The sequence below is a fragment of the Artemia franciscana genome, unplaced genomic scaffold, assembly GCF_032884065.1.
Source record: "Artemia franciscana unplaced genomic scaffold, ASM3288406v1 Scaffold_6016, whole genome shotgun sequence".
Lineage (NCBI taxonomy): Eukaryota > Metazoa > Arthropoda > Branchiopoda > Anostraca > Artemiidae > Artemia > Artemia franciscana.
This window is the reverse complement of record NW_027066319.1, coordinates 986-17,628: the sequence shown is the minus strand read 5'-3', so window position 1 is coordinate 17,628 and position 16,643 is coordinate 986. Positions and strand designations below refer to the sequence as shown.

The 16,643-nt window shown below is 37.3% G+C and overlaps 1 protein-coding gene across 1 annotated transcript; it reads left to right on the top strand.

Annotated features, from left to right (window-relative positions):
* The first annotated feature begins 14,514 nt into the window (after positions 1-14,514).
* Positions 14,515-16,159, top strand: LOC136043446 (uncharacterized). The gene is made up of 2 exons (XM_065728368.1): positions 14,515-14,691; positions 15,323-16,159. The coding sequence occupies exons 1-2, from the start codon at positions 14,515-14,517 to the stop codon at positions 16,157-16,159; spliced, it is 1,014 nt and encodes a 337-aa protein (XP_065584440.1).
* The last annotated feature ends 484 nt before the right edge of the window (positions 16,160-16,643 follow it).

The window sequence follows — 16,643 nt, the reverse complement described above, 5'->3', positions numbered from 1 at the left end:
ATACTAAGTCCTACCTTTGGACATATGATAGTTACAGATATAACAATCCCTGCTGAAGAAAGGCACAGCCCATCCTGTGTCTGTAATTTACCAAAGATTTCACCATATGTTCTTTTCCTTTTCAAGCTAATAAATCTTCATCCAATTTTGGTTCATAAGCAAGTCTGATTTTGTCATTTTCTCACGATCGCCGGATTTTTACCTATGGATGAAGGAACTAGATACGGTTAATGAAGTTATAAAACGGATTGTTTCTTTTAACTAATATGGGATTGTAATTGATGAAACCTTATCTTTTAAGCAGCATGTAACTTTAACTAGTAAAATTCTGGCAAGAGATTTAGGTATAATGAAGAAACTCCAACATTTTTTTCTTATATCTGTCCTCCGCCATCTTTACTCTTCTCTTAGACACCCGTGTATACTTAATTGTTCAAGTATTTGGCTCTCCACTTTTCCATCTATCCTTAAACCAATAAAAGTTCTACAAAGTTACGTAGTTAGGCTTTTAGCAGGGATTCCTCTTCGTCAGTCTGTCCGGGAATATTATCCAACCTTGAAAATTTCGTCAGCTGCGGGCCTCCGTGAATTTTATGTATTGTGGGTTATTTTTGGATTGCTGCAGGATATTCAACCACGCTGTTTAAGTGATTTATTGTGCGTTAGGTCTTTTGTTCATTCACGCGGTACAAGAGGTAGTGTTGATTTAAGTGTACCTAGAGGCATTTCTTCCCGTCCATGTTTTTCTGTTTTAAATAGAGGTACACGAAAATGGAATAGTTTGACGAGTAATATAAGGTGTATTGGAGACTCCTTTGTATTCGAAAAGCCATTAAAGAACTGCTTTTTGTAGATTAAGAGCTTTGATTCACTCATTTATTTTATTTATTGTGGGGGTTATGATAATATGGTAGTTCCCAGAGGAAAAGTGAAGTAATAAATTTTTTTTTTTATATTTATAGTTGAGTGTGGTGGTGTTAGTGGCGTCGGTGGACTTGTGTTCTTTTATTATATTAAATAAAAAAACAAGTTTTTTTAAATGAAAGTAAGGAGCAACATTAAAACTTAAAACGAACAGAAATTACTCCGTATATGAAAGGGGATTTCCTCCTCAACGCCTCGCTCTTTACGCTAAAGTTTGACTCTTTCTCTTAACTTTAATTTTTAAAACAGTAAGAAACTTTAGCGTAAAGAGCGGGGCGTTGAGGGGGAAAAGCCCCTTTCATATACGGAGTAATTTCTGTTCGTTTTAAGTTTTAATGTTGCTCCTTACTTTCATTTAAAAAACTTGTTTTTTATTTAATTTCTGGATGTTTTTGAATTAATGCATGTTTTGATCTTGGCTCTCCGCACATAAATAATTAAAACGAAATTTGCATATTAATTAATTGCAATTAATCGGAAGGTTTTGAGAAAAAGAAGCAAGGGAGGAGGCCTAGTTGCCCTCCAAGTTTTTGATTACTTAAAAAAGCAACTAGAACTTTTAATTTTTTTACAAACATTTTCATTGGTAAAAAATATACGTAGCTTACGAATTAACTTACGTAACGAACTTCTATATTCGTATGTTTTTATTGCGTATATGAGGGGGTTCAACCCTCGTCGATACCTAGCTCTTTACACTAAAGCTTAGATTTTGTCCCAATTCCTTAAGAATGACCTCTGAATCACAAAGGCCGTAGAATAAATAGTTGAAATTACTAAAAATAATGTAGCGTAAAGAGTGAGGTATAACGAGGAGGTAAACCCCACATATGCGTAATAATTTTTGTTCGTTTTGTTTTAATGCTGCTCCTTACTTTCAGTAGAAAAAACTTTTCAGATTTATTTTTCCATTGTTTTTTCAAATAATGCTAGAAAATCCTGCGCCCCCTTCATTGAAATTCTCTTCCCCCATGGGAAGTTTCTTCATGGAAATATCCTCCCACGTAACCCCCCCCCCTCAACTCTCCCCCTAAACCAAAAAAATCCCGTGAAAACGTCTGTACACTTCCCAGTAACCATTACTATATGTAAACACAGGTCAGAGTTTGTAACTTGCAGCCCCTCCCACGGGGACTGTGGGGGAGTAAGTCATCCCTAAATACATAGTTAATAGGTATTTCGACTATGGTGAATAAAATGGCTATCTCATAATTTTGATCCGGTGACTTTGGGGAAAAAATGAGCGTGGGAGGGGCCTAGGTGCCCTCCAATTTTTTTTGATCACTTAAAAAGGGCACTAGAACTTTTAATTTCCGTTAGAATGAGCCCTCTTGCATTATTCTAGAACCACTCAGTCGATACGATCATCCCTGGGAAAAAAAACAACAAAAAAACAAACAAAAAAACAAATAAATAAACACGCATCCGTGATCTGTCTACTGGCAAAAAATGCGAAATTCCACATTTTTGTAGATAGGAGCTTGAAACTTCTACAATGAGGTTCTCTGATACGCTTAATCTGATGGTGTGATTTTCGTTAAGATTGTATGAGTTTTAGGGGGTGTTTTCCCCTATTTTCTAAAATGAGGCAAATTTTCTCAGGATCGTAACTTTTGATGGGTATAACTGATCTTGATGAAACTTATATATTTAAAATCAGCATTAGAATGCGATTCTTTTGATGTAACTATTGGTATCAAAATTCAATTTTTTAGAGTGTCGGTTACTATTGAGCCGGGTCGCTCCGGGTTACCACGACGAACTGTTTGATGTGTTTTGTTTTCTCTATCTCCCCCTTGGACAAGCTTTGCTTTTTAGGGGAGGTAGTAGTCATTTTTTTATTATCTATTTAATAAATAAATCCTTCTCTCTCTCTCTCTCTCTCTCTCTCTCTCTCTCTCTCTCTCTCTCTCTCTCTCTCTCTCTCTCTCTCTCTCTAATATTAAAAATATGAAAAAATAAAAATAAATATTATAACTTTAAAAAAGGAAGAACAAAACCAAGCTATTCAGAATCATCTGTTTCTGCAACATTTTTTTGGAAGGTTTAAATATTTTCGAAAGAAAGGAAGCAACCACCTGCTTATACATTTCTAGAGTAAGTAGTATCCCCTTTTTGGATTCTATGAAAGCCCTATTCCTCCATTCCATAATAACCCTTCTTTTAATGAGAGCCCTATCCCGTCATTCCATGAAAGCCAGTAGGTGCATGTTACGTCACAGGGAATGTTTTCAAGCATATGTTAAGTGATAGGGAAATGTTTTCGAAACAAATCATGTTTAAAAAACCTAGGGTCGAAAAGAAAAACCTACGAGACCCTGCCAAATCAGATTTGCCTTGGATGTTACGTCATAGGACTTGCACTTTACGTAATAGGGGGTGTTTAAAAAATCCGCAAGGGCCAGAGTTTGTTTACTTCATGATTTCTTTGCATGTTGCCTAATAGTTTCTTTGATTCTTTAAAAAAAAACTTACGAGACCCCACCGAATCAAGATTTCCTTGGATGCAACGTAATAGGCTTTTGGTTTTTATCTAAGAGTTTTTTTTAAACCCTTCAGGGCTTCTTTACTCTAGAGTTCCTAAGATTGTTATATTTTAAAAACTTGCAAGGGTTTCCCCTCAAGTCCCCTAAACTTTATGTCTGAGTAGCTGTTTTCTCTCTCTCTCTCTCTCTCTCTCTCTCTCTCTCTCTCTCTCTCTCTCTCTCTCTCTCTCTCTCTCTGTCTGAGTGGTTGGCAGCTCGTCTCTCTGTGCCTTTGTGTCTGAGCTGGATATTTACCTGTTGCTGTGTCAGTCTGTATGTTTTTATCTGTGTGACTTGGTACGTTTCTATGTATTTTTTCTCTCCCTCACCGGATCTCAGCGTTTGAGCAGCTGTTTTCTTTCATCCCTCTCTCTCTGCCTTGGTGTCTGAGCGGGTGTTTGTTGCATCTGTGTCTGTCTTTGTGAGTTTGTTTGTGTTTCTGCGTTTTCTTATGTGTTTATTGTCTTTCTCTCTCTCTCGCGCTCTTTGCCTTTGTGTCTGAGTGGTTTTTTTGATTGTCTCTCTTTGTGCCTGTGTGTCTGAGTGGATATTTGTTTGGCCCTGTGTCTTTCTATATGTGTTTGTATGTCTGACTCTGTGTGTTTGTATTTGTTTTTTTTATTTTCCTCTTTCTATGTACCTGTGTGTCTCAGTGGGTATGTGTCTGTCTCTTTGTCTTTCTGTGTGGATGTGTTCTTATGTCTGACTCTGTGTGTTTGTCTGTGTTTTTTTTTGTGTTTCTCACTCTTTCTTCGTACCTGTGTGTGTGTGAGTGACTATTTGCTTGTATATGTGTCTGTCTTTTAGTGTTTGTGTGTGACTCTACATGTTTGTGTTTCTCTTGTGTTTGTCTTTGTGTTTTGTCTGTCTCTGTGTTCTCGTGTGTCTGAGCGGTTCTTTGATGGTCTCTCACTGTACCTGTGTGTCTCAAGGAATGTTGATTGTCTCTGTCTGTCATTGTGTGTGTTACTCTTTATGTTTGTACGTGCATTTTTTTCTCTCTCTCTCTTCTCTTTCTTCTCTCTCTCTCTCTCTGTCTCTATCTCTCTCTCTTTGTTTGTCTCTGAGCCTGTGTGTCTGAAAGCTGTTTGCTTGTCTCTCTCTCTCTCTCTCTCTCTCTGTATCTGTGATTCTGAGCGGTTGTTTGCTTGTGTCTGTATCTATCTATCTGTATCTATCTGTGAGTTTGTGTGTCTGACTCTCTATTTTATTGTCTCTCTCTCTCTCTCTCTCTCTCTGTACCTTTGTGTCTGCGTGGGTATGTGTTTGTCTCTGTGTCTGTCTATGTGTGTTTTGATGTCTAACTCTGTGAGTTTGTATATCTGTCTCTCTCTCTGTCTCTTCGTATCTGTGCGTTTGATTGGCTGTTTATTGTCTCTTTCTGTCTTTGTGTGTTTGGGTGTGACTGAGCGTTTGTATGTGTTTTTTGTTTCTCTCTCTGTGCCTATGTGTCTCAGCGGTTGTTTGATTGTCTCTCTTTGTGCCTATATGTTCTAGCAGGATTTTTACTTGTCTCTCTATGTGTCTTTGTGTGGTTGACTCTGTATGTTTGTATAGGCATTTTGTCTCTCTGTCTCTCTTCTTTCTTTCTCTCTCTCTCTCTATGTCTGTACGTCTGAGCGGCTGCTTGCTTATTTTTCTTTTTATTTCTGTGTCTGAGCGGGTTTTTGCATGTCTTTTGTCTGTATATGTTTGTTTTTTACTGACTCTGTGTGTTTGTATGTGTTTTCTTTGCTTGTCTATGTGTCTCTCTTCGTTTGTTTTTGTGTGACTGCATGTTTGCATCTCTCTCTCTTTCTTTCTCTCACTCTCTCTCTCTCTCTCTGGGCATGTGTGTGTAAGTGGTTGTTTGCTTGTCTCTCTCTTTGCCTTTGTGTGTCTGACTCTGCATTTTGTATGTTTTTCTCTCTCTTTCTGTCTTTCTCGCTCTCTCTATGTCTGTGTGTCTGAGCCACTTTTTGCTCATCTCTCTCTCTCTCTCTTTGCCTGTGTAAATTACCGGGTTTTTGATTGTCTCTGTCAGTCTTTGTGTGTTTTTTTTAGTCCTGTCTTTCTTGAATCCTGAATCTTGTGAGCACTAGATTCTCTGGAAATGTTACTCTCATATATCCACCCTTAGCAATGTTGAATTTTCTTATACTTTAAATGAATTCGATCCCTCACTGTCTTGACAACGCACACATAGATTTCCAATAAGATCTCCATTAATACTTGTCTTATAGCTCAAATACTTATCCTTGTCAGCGCTCAATGCAACGATAACTTTATCATGTGCACATACTTTCTTCAATTATCCCATCTTTACTTTTTTTAGGATGATGTTAGCGTGTCCTTCCAGTGCACAATTCATAATATTGATTAAAACATATAACCAACCACCTATTTTCGATGTCATTCGATGATTAGATCTATTTTCGAGCTCTGTGGGGGTGGCCACATATAAAAATTCCAAGTAAAAAAAAATTCTTTTTCCAAAAAATCCGAGTCAAACAAAATACTGCCGATGTCTAGCCACGGAATACTATGGGAGAGGCTGCATAAAAAATTCCAAGTTCAATAAATTCCGTACGAAAAATTAATTAATAAAATTGAGGGGAGGAGAATATAAGGGGGGTCATTGGGACCCTGGAGGGGTGCATGTGGACCTGGAGGGGGAATTGGGGCCCTAGTGGGGCATTTGAGTCCCTGGATGGGAATATTGGGACCCAAACTCTTGCGCAAACCTGGCAATGGAAAATAGATGTGTTCGAGACCATTATATTACAAAAAGGAGACCTGGCCGACTGTAGTCATTACAATTTTGGTGCTAATACGAATATAGGTATTGAAACAAGTGTCATTGGCCATTAAATGAATCAGTGCGCTCGATACCAATAGAGAACAAGAAAAGATCTCCCATTGTTTATTAGAATCCATATATAAACTTCGTTTTTAGACATCTTGTCACTTCAAACTCACTTTAATTATTGAACAAAATACTTGGCCAAGGAAACTCAGATAATATTGTTTATAAGAAATTTTTTACCAACCAGAAATCGAGATAACACCATATGTGTCTGCTTGGAGTAGTAGTAATAACTGTGTGCTTAAGTATCAGGGTGTGTGTATAATGGGGGTTAAGGGCTATGTATGTATTGGGAGCTAATGGCTATGTGTGTATTGGGAGTGCATAAAGGGATACTACTTAAGCGGTTACATATTTAAAATGAGATGTATTTTTTCACTTCAAGAAAACTAGAATTTGATTTTTTTTTTCTGAGGAAACTATGTACCAATGTCCCCCTCCTCCAAGAAGGGTAAAGGCCTGCGATACAAAAACAACCGCTCTGCAAAGTCTGGAGCCCCATGGAAATGCAGTTGCTATGCCTTCGATACTTGTGTTCCCCATAAAAGGCAAGAATGCGCTCTGGGCAGCCCCTCAGCATGGGGAGAACATGGTCACCATGCAAGATGGAGCTGTCATCTTAGAGTAAGTGAAAACTCCTTGATTTTACTCGTAAAGCTTATTTATTAGGGGTAAAAACTTAAAACGAACAGAAATTGCTCCGTATATGACAGGGGCTGTTCCCTCCTCAACGCCCCGCTCTTTACGCTAATCCTTTATCTTTGTCAAAGACCTCGAAGGCCTCTTTGATTTCTTTTTCAGCATTAATGTTGTTGACACTCTTAGCCAGAACAATCACCAATTCAAAAAACTCAATAGCACCGTTTCACAAAAATAGTTTTTATAGTTTTAAGTGACATATAGCGATCGCAAATTCTGTCGGTCTGTCTGTCGTTCTGTCCCGTTTTTTTTTTACTTTAGGCACTTCCAGGTAAGCTAGGACGATGAAATATGGCAGACGTATCATGGACTGGACCAGATTAAATTAGAAATAATTATTTTCCCGATTTGACTATCTGGGGGGAGTGGGGACCGGTCAATTAGGAAAAAATAGAAAAAATGAAGTATTTTTACTTACGAACGGGTGATGGGATCTTAATGAAATTTGATGTTTGGAAGGATATCATGTCTCAGAGCTCTTATTTTAAATCCCGACCAGATCCGGTGACATTGGGGGGAGTTGGAGGGGGGAAATCGAAAATCTTGGAAAACGCTTAGAGTGGAGGGACCGGGATGAAACTTGGTGGGAAAAATAAGAAGAAGTCCTAGATACGTTATTTACATAACCGAAACGGATCTGCTCTGTTTGTGGGAGTCAGGGGGGGGGTTAATTCTGAAAAATTAGAAAAAATGAGATATTTTTAACTTACGAAGGAGTGATCGGATCTTAATGAAATTTGAAGTTTGGAAGGATATCATGTCTCAGAGCAATTATTTTAAATCCCGACTGTATCCGGTGACATTGAGGGAATTGAGGGAGGGAACTTAAAATCTTTGAAAACGCTTAGAGTGGAGGGATCAAGATGATACTTGGTGGGACAAATAAGCACAAGCCCTAGATACGTGATTGATATAACCGGAACGGATCCGCTCTCTTTGTGGGAGTTGGGGGGGGGGGGTAGCTCTAAAAAATTAGAAAAATGAGGTATTTTTAACTTACGAAAGAGAGATCGTATCTTAATGAAATTTCATATTCAGAAGGACCTCGAAATTCAGATCTTTCATTTTAAATCCCGACCGGATCGAGTGTCATTAGGGGGGGGACCGGGAATCTTAGAAAACGCTTAAAGCAGAGAGATCAGGATGAAATTTGGTGGAAAGAATAAGCGCAAGTCCAAGATAGGTGACTGACATAACCGGACCGGATACGCCCTCTTTGGTGGAGTTGGGGGGTAATTTGGAAAAATTAGAAAAAATGAGGTATTTGTAACTTACGAACCGAGGATCAGATCTTAATGAAATTTGATATCTAGAAGGACCTTGTGCTTTAAAACTCTCACTTTAAATCCCGACCAGATCCGGTGACACTGAAGGGAGTTGGAGGGGGAAACTGGAATTCTTGGAAAACGTGAAAATCGAGGTATCTTACGAATGGGGGATAGGATCCTAATGAAACTTGATATAAGAAGAATATTATGTCTCAGATGCTCCATTTTCAATTCGAATTGGATCCGGGTACATAGAGGGTTGGAGGAGGGGAACAGAAATTTTGGAAACCGGAAAACTTGGGAAACGCTTAGAGTGTAGAGGTCGGGATGAAACTTGATGGGAAGAATAAACACAAGCTATAGATACGAGATTGACATAATTGGTACGGATCTGTTCTCTTTGGGGGATCTGGGGGTTGTTAACTTGGAAAAATTAGAAAAAATTAGGTATTTTTAACTTAAGAACGGGTGACCGGATCTTAATGAAATTTGACATTTAGAAGGAACTCATGTCTCAGAGCTCTTATTTCAAATCTCGACCTGATCTGATAGATCTGAATAGAAAAAAACTTATAAATGTCGTAGATACGTGAATGACGTAAACGGACTGGATCCGCTCTCTTTGGGGGAGTTAGGTGGTGGGGTTCAGTGCTTTGGCGAGTTTGGTGCTTCCGGAAGTGCTAGGACGATGAAAATTGGTAGGCGTGTCAGAGAGCTGTACTAATTGACTTGATAAAGTCGTTTTCCCCGATTCAACCATCTGGGGTGCTGAAGGGAGAGGAAAAATTACAAAAATTGAGGTAGTGCGTGATCGGATCTTAATGAATTTTGATATTTAGAAGGACCTCGTGACTCAGAGCTCTTATTTTAAATCCCGACCAGCATTAAGCCTCTGATTTTCCTTTTAAAGCAATCAATTGATTCTTAAAATTTTGCTAGAGCTCATACCATATCAGTTCTTGGCTCCTCTGACCTCTTCAAAAGTGCCATATGAGCTCTTAGCTCTTGTTTTTTATAGGTTTTTATTGCATCTAAGGAATATGTTTTTTTATTGGGATTTTACAAAACCCTCAAAGTTGTTACAAGACTTTTTTGTGTCTAATCAATTTGTAAGCTCAATATGATCAATCAATTTGGTTAATCAGTAAACTAGGGGATGTCTACCTTGGTCCGTAAGAATACCAAAGGCTAGTGGTTTGTCAAAATATGTTAAAAGTTTTATTTTCTTGCTTTCAGAAATGATTGAAACTGCTTTTGGTATCCAATACCTTTGTTAGGATTTTTAAGACTACGAGAATAAATTGTCACTGAAAAATAAGTCGTTTTTGTAGGAGAAACAGAAAAAACTTTTTCTTAGACATTCTGCTCGTAAGAAAAAAGAATTCCAACCGGATCCGTCCATTTGCAATTGGACTGCAAGAAACACTGTTTTTGACTCAAGAAAGCTTCCACTTGCTTTTAAACCAATTATGAACCCTATTCTAGATGTCATATTGTTATTGGTGACAGTTTTCACATTTTTCATGTTTCAAGTTTCATTTTTCAAGTTTTTCATGATTGGTTGTAGTTGTTCTTTTGGGAAACTTGGACGTTTCCTTATTTTTCAAGGGACCAACTTGAATTGTATTAGATATCTCTCTACTGCAGCTCCGCATAATTACTGCATTACAAGTTTTGTTTTACGTTCTTCAGTTGAATTGTCAGTGCTCAGTACTGTGAAAGACGGCAAAACTGTGATTACACATTCAAGTCGAAAATAAAATGTTTTCCCACATAATAGGAGTTGCTGTAAATACAGGTCTATTCTTGAATGCTCAATAGAATTCCTACGCTGTGATAGCACGACGGATAGATCTTCCAGCAAAGGACTAGAGTTCAATTTCCATTGCCGCAAGGTTGGGCAACAGGTCTGCAATTTGCCCTGTAAAGAAGAAGCGTTGAATCGAAGCCCTATGCACCATCAACGGCTCGGGAGGATGTTTATCCTTTTAAAAAATAGAATTCCTGAATATTAAAAAGGAAAAACTTCATGGAGCGAACATTTTTAATTAATTTAACTTGCCAAAAGAGAAGTAATAAGCTACTTTTAATTCCGTTCACTGTTCATGATTGATCTTGAAAGATGTCAACTTAAGAAAGGCGCTGATTCAGTTTCATCATTCTGGCGAAATCTGGAAAAAAAAACACAGAAACTATCAGTAAAAGAATAAATAAACATTACAAAAGATTTCTGAATAAAGATTAATTATAATAACATCAAGAGAACATGATTAAGCTTTTTCACACTCATTTTCAACCAGATTTCGAGCCAAGGAGTTAGGCAGTCCCTCCAAGTCCGGCAATAACTGTTTATTATTTCCTTGTTTTAATGTGTCTTGGATCTCTAGACTCACTAACACAATCGTTGTACTATGGCTATCAGGGATCTTGTGAACTCCTTTAAACCTGCATGGTCTAATTTGTAGTATGACAAGCGTTACCATTGATTGGAGGACAGCGCTGTACCCAAGAGAATAAGTAACTCACATTCCCTTCTAACCGAAGATAAAACAGAAAATCCTACCACTGTAACCAAATTGATTTTTTTAAGGCGGGGGGGGGGGGGTAATATTGCTAAAATTGAAATTGGGTATTTAGCGATAGACAAACGCAGCTGAGAGCCTCATATATATATATATAAATATATATATATATTCTATTTTATTTTCTATATTTATATTTTAGCAATATTATCCCCCCCCCCTTAAAAAAATCAATTTGGTTACAGTGATAGGATATATTATATATATATATATATAAATATATATATATATATATATATATATATATATATATATATATATATATATATATATATATATATATATATGTATATATATATATATATATATATATAAATATATATATATATATATATATATATATATATATATATCTATATATATATATATATGTATATATATATATATATATATATATATATATATATATATATATATATTTATATATATGTATATCACTGTAACCAAATTAATAACTACCACTGTATGGATAACTGCACTACAAATTGACTTTTTAGGGGGGGTAATATTGCTAAAATAAAATAGATCCATCACTCAGTCATGTCATAAGTCATACCTGTAAGATAGGTCAGTAGCCAACCACTTGCCGGCTCACCCCCTTTCTTTCTGCTTCCACAATCATAAATAATACAGGTTCGCACCATTTAAAATTGATCCAGTTACTGAGATATACACAATGAATCCCTTGAACAAAGGAAATGGGAGAAGCTTTTATACGCACTAAGACCCTAGGTGACAGGTTATTTTGAGGATGACCGTAATGTCTAGATATCTCTACAGTGGCAAGGAGTTAAACGGCTCAATAGTAACCGAAACTCTAAAAAACAAATTTGATGCTTAGTGCAACCCATAAAAAGCTACGAACCTAAGAATATTTGCCCAGTTTCCGAAAAAGAGGAAATATACCCTTTAAAAGTCAAGGAATCCTAATAAAATCACGCCATCTGATTCAACATATTAGAGAACCCTACTGTAGAGGTTTGGAGCTTCTGTCTGCGAACATATAAAACTTTGTAGTTTTATTCAGAAGAAAGATCACGGATGCATGTTTATTTGTTTCTTTTTTGTTGTTTTTTGTCCCCAGGGATAGCTGTATCGAACCAATGCTCCTGGAAAATTGGGAGACGGCTCATTTGAATGAAAATTAAAAGTTCTAGTGCCCTTTTTAAGTGGCCAAAAAGATTTAGAGGGCTACTAGTCCCCTCCCACGTCCCCTTTTCCAATAATTCGTCTGATCAAAATATTGAGATAGCCATTTTGTATAGCATATTGAAAATCCAAAAAATAATGCCTTTGGAGATAACGCGCCCCCCAGCACCTGAGGATAGATCTTTAAGTTATTAAAATTTGCCTATTGCTTACGTATAGTATGTGTTATTGGGAAGTATGCAGATGTTTTTTATATGGAGGAGGATTTTGTGCTTGGGATGAGTTTTCCAACGAGAATTTTTTCTGTATGGAGAAAAATTTCCGTAGTGAATTTTCCAGGGGATATATTACCCTGGGGAGGTTCTATTGAATTTCTATGGAAAATTCTCTTTGTCTTACTTTGTCTTTGCTTATTTGCTTTTGCATGGGGATATGTTCCAGGGGAATTGTCGGAGAGAACATTTCAGTCGTATAATTCAAAGGAAACAGCGAGAGGCGCCGCTTGAAAGGTCCACGGGGCCCTGGCCTTCCCATGGTTATAAAACATGTCAGAAGAAATATACAGAAAGATCTTCTAAAAAAAGAGATGGAACAGCTACACACTAAAAACAAGTTCCTATTTTTTACTCCTAGGAGACAGACATAATTTTACATGTTTTCATTAAAATATAAGTTTGAATTCCTTTTTAGGCATTGACTAGAACGACGTTATTAGGAATAAACTTTCCACGCGAAAAGACTCCCCCCCCCGCTCAAACCTTCTGTTTTGGCTGCTTCTTGAGTACAGCCACGCGATTTTCAACGCATATTTTAGCACCACATACAAGTCTAAGCCTTTCATTCAACCTTTCAGACACTCTAGTTGGCAACTCTGTTAAGCTATTGAACTATTCTGGAAATGTGGTCTGTATCCCTCCCAAAGACAACTCCAGGCCACTACAGTTGTTTTTCATAATGCATATATCAATTAAGGTCTGCAAAGTGGTCTTTTGAACCTCATCACTATTCTTGAAATTGTCATTAGTAAATTCTCTGAATACTGTACATCTCACCTTTTTTTTACGTCTAAATGTAAACCGCCAAAGACGAACCTTACCCAGTATAGACCCAGCAAAACAATAATTCGAAAAAATATACGCAAAACCGACATGTCACTGCCCAACCCCCACCCCAAACCAACAAAGAAACTCCAATATGAAATTTGATTCGAAAGAGGTTGACGCTAGTATAGAAAGTAGGGAAAACAATTCCACAACTTTTAATCATTGTTTCCACTGCTTATAAAAAAAAAGAAAAAAAAAAGGGGGCTCCATACCTCAATCAATCACCATATCTAAGAGCATGGTTAAGCCGCTCCACTAAACCACAGGAAACTGAAAGGCGACGCCCAATTTCCCAGAAATCACAGAAAAATTATTTTGGTTCTCTTGTTTTATTCCGGAAAAATTAATACTTAGTAATGATGAAGCCGATATCATTACAAACTGTGAATTCTGTTTTTTCAATTAGCGGAATTTTGTTTTAAACTTCAGGAAAGGGTAGTCCTTAAAAAGGTTCTAGCATAACTACCAGGAAAACGTCAACATCAGCTCAAAAGGTGTACCATTTCATGAATTTCGCAGCCTTGTGCATTCCCCTTGATGTTATCTACCCCGGTATCAAAAACACTTGAAGAAGCTAAAACAACTCAAAGGTCAAGTAGTTCAAGTACTACTTGTACTTGACAAGCACAAGGTACAAGTTGCCAAGTGTACTTGCAAGTGATCCTCTCAAAGACGGTCAACCGAAGTTGAGACTCGCAAAATTAATGTTTATATGCATTAAATTTTTATAAAATGTCTTCAGAGAAGACAGAACAGACGGTTTTTAGAATTAACATCTATATACTTTCCTTGACTGTAGCCTACCATCAATATAGTAAACTGGGAATCATTTTTCACGTTTACTTCCCTCTTTTTTTTTGGATAGCTTTTTCAGCGATATCTTTATATTTACAAAAATACACGCTAACACATTATATATATATATATATATATATATATATATATATATATATATATATATATATATATACATATATATATATGCTTGGCTGTGTTTTGCCACGCAGTCAACAGCTGTGAGTTGTGTCTAGGGCACATACAATGTTCCTAGATGTCATTTTAAATTTACACAACAAGCTTTGGGGTATAGATCATGGTTCATTCAGACGCCAACAAAAGTTGTCTTTTTAACCGACATGTGTTCCAGGTTTAAGCCAAGAGAAAGAAAAATGTTTAGAAATCTCTTCAAAAACGAAGAGAATATATATTTAAATACATTTCAACATTGCAGATATTTCGAAAATGTTCTATTTGAACATTTATATAGATTTCATTTTCTTCTATTTAGGGCTAATCCAATCACGGAGATTAACAAATCTTAGGGGGTTAACAGCACGTCCCTAGTCCCAAGATAGTTGCGGCCAAGACGTTTAAGTTGCGACCAAGTCAATGCTTGAGTTCGTCCCCAAAAACGAAAAGATGATGGAAGTCCGTTTTGCAAGCTTGCAGTCAAAGCTGACAATGATTGTAGCATCTGCTCCGACAAATGAAGCCAATAATTCCAAGAAAGATTGTTTCTATTACAACCTTAACGATCTAGTCAACTATGTAGCTGAGCAAGAGATTTTAAATATATGTAGTGATTTGAATGCTAAAGTCTGTAATAGCCATAGATATGCACCTGAAGTGATAAAATGGTTTTGGCGCCATTAATGATAATGGTGTGTGATTGATATATGTGTGTTGACTGTGGCCTAATTGTTGATGGCTCGTTGTTTCCCCACCGGGAAGTCCACAAGTATACTTGTACTTCCCCTGATGGAGTGACAAGAAGCAAAATTGACAGCCTCTTGATCAGGAAGCGACACAGATGTTTCAAAGATGTACATTCCAATCGTGGTGCTGAATTGTTCTTTGATCACCAGCTAGTAATCGCCCGTTTCAAGCTGAAGCTAAAGACTATTGTGAAGTGCAAAAGAACTCTTCGAACATTTGATTTGCAGAAGATAAAAGACAAAGACATTCGACAAAATTTCTGTCTATTCTTCACCAATAAGTTTCCTAGCCTTGTTTGTGAGGAGAGGACAGAGTCTGTTTGTGAAACATAGACCCAGATCGTGGAAAATGTGCAAATTGTAGCTAAAGAGACTCTTGGTTTCCCTAAAAAGAAGAGGGAACAGTGGATAAGTGATTCTTCTTGGAAACTCATGTCAGTGAGGAAAGAGATGAAAATTCAACTAGACTCCTGCGACCTCAGTACCACCTCTGAATATAAGGACTATCTAAGGAAAAAGCACAAAAAGCCCAAAGGAGAGCAGATGGACGTTGCTTCCTCGAGACCGAAGCTACTGAAGCCGAAGCTGCTGCTAGTAAAGATGATAATAGGGCAGTTTATCGCATAACGAAAGAGATCACAGAAGATTTCAAAAAGCCTGCTACTGCGATTGAGAGTAAATCAGGACGACTGCTAACGCGCAAAGAAGAAATCGATAATAGATGGAAAGAGTATTTCCACGGAATATTAAATTTTGCCCTTCCTACAGACCCCCCAGATGGTCGACCCCTTTTCCAGTTAGACATAAGTACAGAGGCGATTAGTATATATGATATAGAGACAGTACTACGTAAACTAAAGAAAGGAAAAGCTGCTGGCATCGATCGTATGCAACCTGAACTATTGAAATACGGTGTTGGAGTGCAAGCTGAGCCACTACACGAAGTTTTAATGCAGATATGGGACACTGAGGATATTCCCAAAGATTGGAAGAAAAGGTATATATTGAAACTAATTAAGAAGGGTAGAGTTTCTGATTGCAACAATTGGCGAGGTATCACCCTACAGTCTGCTGGAAGCGAAGTCCTCTGCCAAGTACTTTTGAACCACATCCAGACAAAAGTTGAAGCCATATTCAGAGATGAACAGCATGGCTTCCGACCAAGTAGGTCATGTGCTGACATCATCTTTATTCTTAGAATATTTATTGAAGATTCAAATGAATGGCAGACTGAAATCACAATGGCTTTCATCGAATTCCAGAAGACTTTCGACTCAGTTCATAGAGACTTACTAAGGAATGTACTGCGCTACTATGGATTCGATGTAGTGTTAGACCCACTGAATTAGAAAATCCCTAAACTGGACCACAGACTAAGTGACACTGCTTCTTGTGGCAATACCCACTGAATTTGAAAGTATCTAAATCAGACAATAGAATAAGTAACAGTGAATGGAAACATACTTCTAGTGTGAATAAAAAACTCAATGCCACCAAAACAGAAACATACACAGCAAAGCCTTAAGAAAAGAGTTGATAAGTGTGTAACGTGCACTGCAAACTTAGCTGAGAGTTTATCAAAAACAAACTGTGATGACTGTGAAAATTGGGTTTGTCCAGCTTACCCAAAACTAACTGACTCTGAATATGAACTAGTGAATAAAATAGTGGAGAAAATCAGTATCAGGTGGGTGTGTCCAGTATGCAAAGCAAGTCCCCAGAGTGCTTCACATCATGGTGCTTCAGCTGCTGAGACTACAAAAAACGCTAGTACAAAGTATAAACCAGTCCCTTGCATAGGAAAGTCTGAGAGCCTAGCAAACAACCATCCAT

Excerpts from the sequence above, each read along its gene's own strand:
- LOC136043446 (XM_065728368.1), top strand. The coding sequence starts at position 14,515 with ATGATGGAAGTCCGTTTTGCAAGCTTGCAGTCAAAGCTGACAATGATT. Across the intron at positions 14,692-15,322 it reads GTAGTGATTTGAATGCTAAA|GAAAAAGCACAAAAAGCCCA; the intron begins GTCTGTAATAGC and ends GGACTATCTAAG.